Here is an 11,660-nt window from a genome sequence, read left to right on the forward strand (position 1 = left end):
CACTGCCTTTATTCCTGATGAAGGGCTTTTGCCCGAAACGTCGATTTCGCTGCTCGTTGGATGCTGCCTGAACTGCTGTGCTCTTCCAGCACCACTGATCCAGAATCTGGTTTCCAGCATCTGCAGTCATTGGGTTCACACCCCTGATAAATTCCCACCTATCCTTGTGTCAACTCCTAACCTGCTGGGAATACATTGGCCCCCCACTATCCAAGTCATTGCATGGAATATGTGGCTCAGCACGGATCCTTGAGGCACTAGTTATGGATCATTATCCTGAGAATGCCCCATTAATCTCACCTTTCCCTCAGATTGCTTCGTCAATACTTTATCTATGCCCATACAGTGTACTCAATACCTTAGGCATGTTTCCTCTAAGGCTGCCTGATGTCCAGTACTGATGGATATCCAAAAACATTTGTACGAAGCGTCCAGGAGAGTTTTCTAGAGCAGTATGTCAATAGTCCAACGAAGGAAAGGGCCATATTGGACCTGGTACTGGGGAATGAGCCAGACCTGGTGGTAAAAGTTGCAGTGGGGGATTTCTTTGGGAACAGTGACCACAAAATCGTCAGTTTTAGAATACTCGTAGATAAAGATGAGAGTGCTCCTGAGGGAAGAGTACTAAACTGGGCCAGGGCCAATGATATCACAGTTAGGCAGGAGCTGGGAAATGTGGATTGGACACAATTATTTGAAAGGCAGTCCACATTTGAGATGTGGGAGGCTTTCAACGATAGTGCAGCATAGGCATGTCCCGTTGAAGGCAAAGGATAGGAAGGGCAAGATTCGTGAACTGTGGATGAGAAGAGAAATTGTACAACTAGCCAAGAGGAAAAGGGAAGCGTACATAAGGTCTACGCAGCTAAGAACAGAACGGGCCCTGGACGAATTTCGGAAGAGTAGAACAAGTCTTAAACAAGGAATCAAATGGGCCAAAAGGGGTCATGAAATAGATTTAATGAGCAGAATTAAGGAAAATCCCAAAGTATTTTATCCTTTTATAAGAAGCAAGTGGGTAACTAGAGAAATGATTGGTCCGTGAAAGGATAATGAAGGAAGGTTGTGTGTTGAACCTGAGAGAATGGGTGAGATTCTGAATGGTTACTTGGCATCAGTGTTCACTGAGGAGAGGAACATGGTGAATGTTAAGATTAGAGATAGAAGTGCGATTAGTCTGGATCACGTTGACATAAGTAGGGAAGATGCGTTGGGTAGGCTAGAGGTTATTAAGGTGGACAAATCCCCAGGACCGGATGGGATCTATCCCAGGTTGCTGAGGGAGGAGAGAGAGGAAATAGCTGGGGCCCTGACAGATATCTTTGTGGCATCCTTAAATACAGGTGAGGTGCCAGAGGACTGGAAGGTTGCTCATGTTGTCCCCCTGTACAAGAAGGATAGTAGGGATATTCTGGGTAACTACAGAACCAGTGAGCCTGACGTCAGTGGTGGGGAAGTTGCTGGAAAAGGTACTGAGGGATAGGATCTATTTATATTTAGAAAAGAATGGGCTTATCAGTGAAAGGCAACATGGTTTTGTGTGGGGGAGATCGTGCCTTACCAACTTAGTAGAGGAAGTGACCAAGTTGAAGGAAGGAAGGGCTATTAATGTCATATACATGGACTTTAGTAAGGCATTTGATAAGGTTCCCCATTGTAGACTAATAGTGAAGTCACGTAGTGTGCAGGGTGTTCTAGCAGGTGGATAAAGAACTGGTTGAGCAACAGGAGACAGAGAGTAGGAGTTGAAAGGAGTTTCTCGAAATGGAGAAAGGTGACCAGTGGTGTTCCACAGGGGTCAGTGTTGGGGTCACTGTTGTTGTAATATACATAAATGATCTGGAAGAGGGTACTGTTGGTATGATCACCATGTTTGCAGATGACACGAGGATCGGTGGAGTAGCAGAAAGCATAAGGGACTGTCAGAGAATATAGATAGACTGGAGAGTTGGGTGGAAAGGTGGCAGATGGTTTTCAATCCAGACAAATGTGAGGTGATGCATTGAGTCAAGACTAATTCTAGAACGACTTATACGATGAACGGAAGAGCCTTGGGAAAAGTTGATGGGCAGAGAGATCTGGGAGAGCAGGTACATTGGTAGCCTGAAGGTTGCAGCACAGGTGGATAGAGTGGGGAAGAAGGCATACAGTATGCTTGCCTTCATTGGACGGGATATTGAGTATAAGAGTTGGCAGACCATGTTAACATTGTGTAAAAAATGAGGTCTGCAGATGCTGGAGATCACAGCTGCAAATGTGTTGCTGGTCAAAGCACAGCAGGTTAGGCAGCATCTCAGGAATAGAGAATTTGACGTTTCGAGCATAAGCCCTTCATCAGGAATAAGAGAGAGAGAGCCAAGCCGGCTGAGATAAAAGGTAGGGAGGAGGGACTAGGGGGAGGGGCGATGGAGGTGGGATAGGTGGAAGGAGGTCAAGGTGAGGGTGATAGGCCGGAGTGGGGTGGGGGCGGAGAGGTCAGGAAGAGGATTGCAGGTTAGGAGGGTGGTGCTGAGTTGAGGGAACCGACTGAGACAAGGTGGGGGGAGGGGAAATGAGGAAGCTGGAGAAATCTGAATTCATCCCTTGTGGTTGGAGGGTTCCCAGGCGGAAGATGAGGCGCTCCTCCTCCAGCCGTCGTGTAGTTGTGTTCTGCCGGTGGAGGAGTCCAAGGACCTGCATGTCCTCGGTGGAGTGGGAGGGGGAGTAACTCCGCCCCCACCCCACTCCGGCCTATCACCCTCACCTTGACCTCCTTCCACCTATCCCACCTCCATCGCCCCTCCCCCTAGTCCCTCCTCCCTACCTTTTATCTTAGCCTGCTTGGCTCTCTCTCTCTTATTCCTGATGAAGGGCTTATGCTCGAAACGTCGAATTCTCTATTCCTGAGATGCTGCCTGGCCTGCTGTGCTTTGACCAGCAACACATTTGCAGCATGTTAACATTGTACAGACATTGGTTCGGCTGCATTTAGAATACGGTGTACAGTTCTGGGCGCCACATTACCAAAAGGATGTGGACACTTTGGAGAGGGTACAGAGAAGGTTTACGAGGATGTTGCCTGGTATGGAAGGTGCTAGCGATGAAGAGAGCTTGAGTAGGTTAGGATTGTTTCATTAGAAAAGAGGAGATTGAGAGGGGACCTGATTGAGGTTTATAAAATCATGAAGGGTACAGACAGGGTGGATAGAGACAAGCTTTTTCCCAGGGTGAGGGATTCAATATCGAGAGGTCATGCTTTCAAAGTGAGAAGTGGCAAGTTTAAGGGGGATACACGCGGCAAGTACTTCCCACAGAGGGTGGTGGGTGTTTGGAACGTGTTACCAGCAGAGGTGGTAGAGGCAGGCACGGGAGATTCATTTAAGATGCATCTGAACAGATGCATGAGGAGGTGGGGAGCAGAGGGATACAGATGCTTAGGAATTGACCAACAACTTTAGGCAGTACATTTGGATTAGCTCAGGCTTGGAGGGCCGAAGGGCCTGTTCCTGGGCTGTAGATTTTCTTTGTTCTTTGTTCTACATCGTGTCTCCCGGTTTCCCTGCATCTGACCTGTTCACTAACACTGTCAGACATCATTTCCCCTTCATGAAGCCACGTGGGCACGACTTGATTTTATTCTTTATTAAGAAATGCTTGAGAGGATAGAACATTGAACAATACAGCACGGGAACAGGCCCTTCAGCCCACAATGCTGTGTTGAACCTGACGCCAAATTAAACTGGTCCTCTCTGCCTGCCCTTGGTCCATATCCCTCTGTTGCTTGCATTTCCATGTGCTGATCTAAAAGCACGTTTCATATCTGCCCCTCCCAGCAGCCTTCCAGACTCCCACCACTCTCAGTCCCTCACAATTCCTTTCACCTTCCACCCCCACCCCCCACCGCCCTGTTACCTTAACTGCATGCCCCCCACTTAGGAGACATTCCAACCCTGGGAAAGAGATTCTCATCGTCGACCCTATCTATGCATCTCTCATAACTTTATGGACATCTATCCATCTCCTCCCAGCGACGGCCACTCCAGAGAAAACAGCCCAAGTTCCTCCAGTGCCTCTTTATTGCTCAGACCCGCTCATCCAGGCAGCATCCTGGTGAACCTCTTCGGCACCCTCCCCAGAGCCTCCACATCCTCCCTGTAATGTGGTGACTGGAATTGAAGAGCATGCAATGAAGAGCCGAAACAAAGTCTCATAAACCTGCAACAAGACATCCGGACACTTGTACTAGATTCCCAGAGCAATAAAGGCACGCCTACTTTCCCACCCTATCCACCGGAATGAGGGTCCCTGTGTGCCCATGGGGAGGTGATGGAGTGGGGGGGGTGTAGTGTCTCAGTAAGTCCCAGTGATGACCCACATGTCCCTGTGTGTCTGTAGGAGGGCCCCTGCTCCCATCAGCCTCCACTTCCCAGGGACATGGCTCCAGTTGCTGCCTGCGGACTACAAATCCCAGCATCCCTGTCGAGGTGTCCCACGTGGGTCCTAGCCCCGCCCACCCCGGCGAGTCACAATGCAGCACATTGACCAATGGGAAACAGAGAGGACCCGGAAGCATTCTCCCGGCTGGAGGCTCCTCCCCCTTCCCCTGTCTGCAGTTTCTGGGAGCAAGAGGCTGCACTTCACCCCCTTCCTGCTCCCTCCTTCACCCCCTGACCCCCCCACTGACCCCCCACCCCCTGACACCCACACACACCCCCTGACCCCCCACACACACCCCCTGACACCCCCCACACACCCCCTGACCCCCCCCACCCCACACCCACCCCACCCCACACCCTCCCAATCTGCTGCTAAATTACTGCCTTGCAGCAGCTGGATCCAGGAAGGTGCAGAGTCTTGTCCAGGACAGGAGACAGTGAGTATCAGCTCCTTCAGGAGAATGGGGAGGGTGTGTATCAGGGACAGCAGAGTGTAAATGGGAGGATGGGAGGGAGAGAGAGAGAGAGAGAAGGAGGGAAATCCTATCCCAGAGAATCTCCTGTTGTTCTGTTCTTATTGAGATATGTATCTTGATTAAATTTAAAACTATAAGCCATAAGTATTAGGTTAGCCTGGAGCAGTGTTTAGTTGAGGAATAAAGCAATGCTATTTTCTGGGTCTGTAAATTGAAAGAACAAAACTGGCCTTGAGTAGAGTGACCTGCTTCTCTTGTTGGATGTGGGAGGTCAGGGAGAGTTTCCTGTTACTGAGGATTATATCTGCAATAAATGCTGTTGGTGGCGAATCCTATTAGATCGCCTCTGTCTCTCCAACCGATCCATTCAATAAGGAATTTCCAAGGGGAAGGGGGTGGGATGGATGGCCTCTTGGCTAGGCCACTGTTGGAATATTGTGTGCAATTCTGGTCTCCTTCCTATCGGAAAGATGTTGTGAAACTTGAATGGATTCAGAAAAAATTTACAAGGATGTTGCCAGAGTTGAGGATTTGAGCTAGAGGGAGGGGCTGCATCGACTGGGGCTGTGTTCCCTGGAGTATCAGAGGCTGAGGGGTGACCTTATGCAGGCTGACAAAATTATGGGGGGGGCTTGGATAGGATAAATATAAAAAGTATTATCCCTGGGGTGAGGGAGTTCAGAACTAGAGGGCATAGGTTAAGGGAGAGAGGGGAAAGACATAAAAGAGACTAAGGGACAACGTTTGTATGGAATGAGCTGCCAGAGGAAGTGGTGGAGGCTAGTACAATTGCAACATTTAAAACCCATCTGGATGGGCATATGGATAGGAAGGGTTTTGGGAGATATGGGCCAAGTGCTGGCAGGTGGGACTAAATTGGGTTGGGATATCTGGTCAGCATGGATGAGGTGGACCGAAGGGTCTGTTTCCGTGCTTTACATCTCTTTGACTGTATTTCTAATGTTTGCCCTTTGACAGGTTGCTGGACGGTGGAGACTTGCTGACAGAGATCACCAAACGAACATCACGTACAGTCAGTGAGTGCATTAATCAGGACCTCGATAACCTGAGACAGAGAAATGTCCATTTGTTTTATCTACATCAAAGGTTTAAACGATCAGTCTGGACTGGGAAAGCTCTGAGACACATCCTCCCATCCCCAAGTAAGGGTCTTCCAGCGAACGGACTCTGGGAAATAAACCCTTGAAGGTGGGAGCCAGCGTTGAACAGCATCAAACAGTCCCCAGCCCGGAGACACCGTCCCCGTGCTCTGTGGGGATTCACCATCAACTGATTATACAAAACTCCGATACACAGCACCATCCCAGAACATGGAGAAACCCTGGAAGTGTGAGGACTGTGGGAAGGGATTCCACTCCCTGTCAACCCTGGAATTTCATCGCCGTGGTCACGGCAGGGAGAGGCCATTCACCTGCTCAGAATGTGGGAAGGATTTCCCCAATTCCTCTGCCCTGCGGAAACACCAGCGCTCTGCAACTGGGGAGAGGCCGTTTGCCTGCTCCGAGTGTGGGAAGAAATTCCATGAATATTTCACCCTGGTGAGACACCAGCGAACTCACACTGGAGAAAACCCATCCAGCTGCTCGGAGTGTGGGAAGGTATTCACTCAGTTCTCCAGTCTGCGTGCACACCAGCGAGTGCACACTGGGGAGAGGCCGTTCAGCTGCTCTGTGTGTGGGAAAGGATTCATTCAGTTAGCACACCTCCGCAAACATGGGCAAATTCACACCGGGGAGAGACCCTTCAAATGCTCCAACTGTGAGAAACGATTCCGAGATTCATCTGCCCTCCGTATACACCGGCGAGTGCACACTGGGGAGAGGCCGTTCAGCTGCTCTGTGTGTGGGAAAGGATTCATTCAGTCATCACATCTCCGCAGACATGAGCAAACTCACAAGTGAATACAGGAGTGGGACCTGCTGTAAATCAGCAGTAATCTCTGTGCTCCTGGGCAGGAGTTACAACACCATCCTCATCTGCAATCCCCTTTCCGTTTTGTATATCGTCCTGATGCCAAACTACATTGGCTGTTGGTGCAGTGTCGCTGAGTCAGAATCCGGAAATCCCTCTCTCCCAGCATTGTGGGTGTTCCCGATACCACAAGGACTGCAGATACAGAGGGCAGCTCAGCATCACCTTCTCAACAAAGACAGGGAACGCTGACCTGGACAGTGAGACTGGAGCCTAAGCATTGATTTTAAACATGAGGGAGTTACCAATCCGTGACTGAGCCATGTTCATTCAGACCGTGGGTGAGGTCACAGGGTCACAGCAGTGCCCACTCTCTCTCACACCATTGGACTTCTAGTCAGAGTGACACTGTTCCAGCTGGCACTGCATCTTCCCCACATGGGGCAATGATCCCCAAAACCTCAGACAGGCCCACCTCTCCCTGGGCTCTCAGGAATGGTTTACTTCCTGCTCCAAAGTCTGAAATAAATCTGTCCGACTATTCCATGGCGTCAGCAGCTCAGGGCCCAGGGCAGTCGTATTTATACTCCAAGTGAGTCTCCATCCTCCTCACTTCATCTCTCTCCAGCGGTAGGATAAATCTGTCGGTCCCGCGCTCTGTCGGTCCCCGCGCTCTCGCGCTCTGTCAGTCCCGCGCTCTCGCGCTCTGTCAGTCCCGCGCTCTCGCGCTCTGTCGGTCCCGCTCTCTCGCGCTCTGTCACTCTCTGTCTCACTCTCTCTCTGTTTGACTGAACCGTTTTCTCTCTCTCTCTTGTGAGACAGAGCGGAAGAGTGGGACATCGCACAGAGCCGTGGGAATAGGGGACTCCATCGTGAGAGGAACTGACCGGGGTTTTTGTGGCAGCAGACGGGATTTAAGGATGGTGTGTTGCCTTCCTGGTGCCAGGGTGAAGACATCACAGACAGAGTGCGGGAAATCCTCAAGGACGAAGGTGAAGAGCCAGAGGTGGTGGTACATGTCGGCACAAATGATCTCGGGAAGAAGAGGAGGAACACACTACAGCGGGACTTCGGAGAACTAGGAAGAAGGCTGAAAAGCAGGACGTCCAAGGTGGTTATCTCCGGTTTGCTTCCAGTTCCTCGGGCTGGTGAGGCCAGAAACAGGGAGATAATGGACTTGAACGTGTGGCTGGGGAACTGGTGCAGGAAGCAAGGATTTAAGTTCTTGAATCACTGGGGTATGTTTTGTGGTAAGCATAAATTCTACAAGAGGGACGGTTTGCACCTTAATAGGTTAGGGAGCAGCCTTCTGGCAGGCAGGTTTTCTACTGCAACACAGCTACATTTAAACTAAGTAGCGGGGGGGGAGGGGGCAAACTGGATGTTTAAGAAGGAAATTGAAGGGAAAGTTAGAACAAGGGAAGTCAAGCAAGACAACTGTATCAATGAGGCAGAAAACTCAGAAAGGGATCATGCTGTAAGGTTGAGTGAGATAGGGGTTGATGGGAAGGGTGAGGGCAGTAACAAATTAAAAATACTATATATGAATGCACGAAGCATTAGAAATAAGATGGATGAGGTTGAGGCTCTTTTGGAAATTGGCAGATACGATATTGTGGGGATAACTGAGACGTGGCTTCAAGCGGACAGGGCCTGGGAAATGAATATTCAAGGCTACATGTGCTATCGTAAGGACAGACTGACGGGCAGAGGGGGTGGAGTGGCCATGTTAGTAAGGGATGATATTCAGTCCCTTGCACGAGGTGACCTAGAATCAGGGGATGTAGAGTTAGTGTGGATAGAGCTGCGAAATTCTAAGGGTAAAAAGACCCTCTTGGGAGTCATCTACCGGCCCCCAAACAGTAGTCTGGATGTCGGATGTAAGATGAATCAGGATCTGAAAATGGCCTGTCACAAAGATGTTACTGCAGTTGTTATGGGAGATTACAACATGCAGGTAGACTGGGAGAATCAGGATGGTATTGGACCTCAAGAAAGAGACTTTGTGGAGTGCCTCAGAGATGGATTCTTAGAGCAGCTGATGCTGGAGCCGACCAGGGAGAAGGCAATTCTGGATCTGGTATTGTGCAATGAACCAGAATTGGTCAGGGACCTCGAAGTGAAGGAGCCATTGGGAAGTAGTGACCATAATACAATAAGCTTCAATCTGCAATTTGATGAGAGGGAGAGGGTACAGTCGGAAGTGACAGTACTTCTGTTGAATAAAGGGAACTATGGAGCTATGAGGAAGGAGCTGGCCAAAGTTCAATGGTTCAATACCTTAGCAGGGATGACCGTGGAGGAACAATGGTGGATATTTCTGTGTATAATGCAGAAGTTGCAGGATCAGTTCATTCCTGAAAGGAAGAAAGATCCCAGGAGGAGGCATGGGCGGCCGTGGCTGATGAGGGAAGTTAAGAAACATATAAATTTAAAAGAAAAAATGTATAGCATAGCAAAGATAAGTGGGAAAACGGAGGACTGGGAAACTTTTAAAGAACAACAGAGGATTACTCAGAAGGAAATACGCAGAGAAAAAATGAGGTACGAAGGTAAACTGGCCAAAAATATAAAGGAGGATAGTAAAAGCTTTTTTAAGTATGTGAAAGGCAAAAAAATGGTTAGGACTAAAATTGGGCCCTTGAAGACAGAAACAGGGGAATATATTACGGGGAACAAAGAAATGGCAGAAGAATTGAATTGGTACTTCAGATCTGTGTTCACTGGGGAAGACACAAGCAATCTCCCGGAGGTCCTTCAGCCACTGTTACCTGAACTGAAGGGAATTTATATTTCCCAGGATTTGGTGTTGGAGAGACTGTTAGGTCTGAAGGTTGATAAGTCCCTGGGGCCTGATGGTGTACATCCCAGGGTACTGAAGGAGGTGGCTCGGGAAATCGTCGATATGTTGGTGATTATTTTCCAGAGTTCAAGAGATTCGGGATCAGTTCCTGCGGATTGGAGGGTGGCTAATGTTATACCACTTTTTAAGAAAGGTGGGAGAGAGAAAGCAGGAAATTATAGACCAGTTAGTCTGACCTCAGTGGGGGGAAAGATGCTGGTGTCTATTATAAATAATGAAATTACGACACATCTGGATAGTAGGAACAGGATAGGTCAGAGCCAGCATGGATTTATGAAGGGGAAATCATGCTTGACTAATCTTCTGGAATTTTTTGAGGATGTAACTCTGATTATGGGCGAGGGAGATCCAGTAGATGTAGTGTACCTGGACTTTCAGAAAGCTTTTGATAAAGTCCCACATAGGAGGTTAGTGAGTAAACTTAGGGCAGATGGTATTGGGGGCAAAGTACTAACATGGATTGAAAGTTGGTTGGCTGACAGGAAACAAAGAGTAGTGATATTTGTCATTTGCGTGTGTGGCTACTAGGGATAGCTGGTCGTGTTGTTTCATGGCTAGTTGGTGTTCACGGATGTGGATCGTTAGCTGTCTTCCTGTTTGTCCTATGTAGTGTTTTGTGCAGTCCTTGCATGGGATTGTGTACACTCTGTTGGTTTTGCTCATGCTGGGTATCGGGTCCTTTGTCCTGGCTAGTTGTTGTCTGAGAGTGGCTGTTGGTTTGTGTGCTGTTGAGAGTCCTAGTGGTCGCAGCCGTCTGGCTGTCAGTTCAGAAATGCTCCTAACGTATGGGAGTGTGGCCAGTCCTTTGGGTTGTGGCATGTCCTCATTTCGTTGTCTTTCCCTTAGGCATCTGTTGATGAAATTGCGGGGGTATCCGTTTTTGGTGAATACTTTGTATAGGTGTTCTTCTTCCTCTTTTTGCAGTTCTGGTGTACTGCAGTGTGTTGTGGCTCTTTTGAACAGTGTCTTGATGCAACTTCTTTTGTGTGTGTTGGGAAGGTTGCTTTCGTAGTTCAGGACTTGGTCTGTGTGTGTGGCTTTCCTGTGTACCTTTGTGCTGAATTCTCCGTTCGGTGTTCTCTGTACCATCACGTCCAGGAATGGGAGCTGGTTGTCCTTTTCTTCCTCTCTAGTGAATCGGATTCCTGTGAGTGTGGCGTTGATGATCCGGTGTGTGTTCTCTATTTCTGTGTTTATATTGATTACAAAGGTGTCATCCACATATCTGACTCAGCGTTTGGGTTGTATTTGCGGTAAGACTGTTTGTTCTAACCTTTGCATAACAGCTTCTGCTATGAGTCCGGAGATGGGTGAGCCCATGGGTGTGCTGTTGATTTGTTCGTATATCTGGTTGTTGAATGTGAAGTGTGTTGTGAGGCACAGGCCCAGTAGTTTAAGTATGCTGTCTTTGTTGACAGGTTCAACGTCCTGTTGTCTGTTCTGTATGTCCAGCAGGTTGGATATTGTTTCTCTGGCTAGGGTTTTGTCGATAGAGGTGAACAGTGCCGTTACATCGAATGAGACCATGGTTTCTTCCTTGTCTATGTGTATATTTCTGATGATGTCCAAGAATTCCTGTGTTGACTGTATGGAGTGTTTGGATCCGCTGATCAGGTGTTTCAGTTTCTACTGTAGCTCTTTAGCCAGTTTGTGATGGTGTCCCTGGTAGTGATACTCTGGGTCTGAGTGGGATGTCTGGTTTCTGCAGTTCAGCCAGAGAAACATTCTCTCTCTCTCTCTCTCTCTCTCTCTCTCTGCCTGAAGCATTCTCTCTCTCTCTCTCTCTCTCTGCCTGAACCATTCTCTCTCTCTCTCTCTCTCTGCCTGAACCATTCTCTCTCTCTCTCTCTCTCTCTCTGCCTGAACCATTCTCTTTCTCTCTCTCTCTCTCTCTGCCTGAAGCATTCTCTCTCTCTCTCTCTCTCTCTCTCTCTCTCTGCCTGAACCATTCCCTCTCTCTCTCTCTCTCTCTCT

At 48.7% G+C, this 11,660-nt stretch overlaps 1 protein-coding gene across 1 annotated transcript in view; it reads left to right on the forward strand.

The window, feature by feature from the left end:
* Window positions 1–4,704: 4,704 nt before the first annotated feature.
* LOC132828741 (zinc finger protein 239-like) overlaps window positions 4,705–11,660 on the forward strand; it is an 81,898-nt gene continuing 74,942 nt past the window's right edge. Inside the window, exons 1-3 of the mRNA XM_060845863.1 lie at window positions 4,705–4,852; window positions 5,870–7,415; window positions 7,646–7,934. Of these exons, the coding sequence (XP_060701846.1) occupies window positions 6,223–6,813 (591 nt within the window). The 5' untranslated portion in view covers window positions 4,705–4,852; window positions 5,870–6,222 and the 3' untranslated portion in view covers window positions 6,814–7,415; window positions 7,646–7,934. The remainder of the gene's footprint in view (window positions 4,853–5,869; window positions 7,416–7,645; window positions 7,935–11,660) is intronic.

This window comes from Hemiscyllium ocellatum, chromosome 27 (assembly GCF_020745735.1).
Source record: "Hemiscyllium ocellatum isolate sHemOce1 chromosome 27, sHemOce1.pat.X.cur, whole genome shotgun sequence".
In the NCBI taxonomy this organism is placed as follows: Eukaryota; Metazoa; Chordata; class Chondrichthyes; order Orectolobiformes; family Hemiscylliidae; genus Hemiscyllium; species Hemiscyllium ocellatum.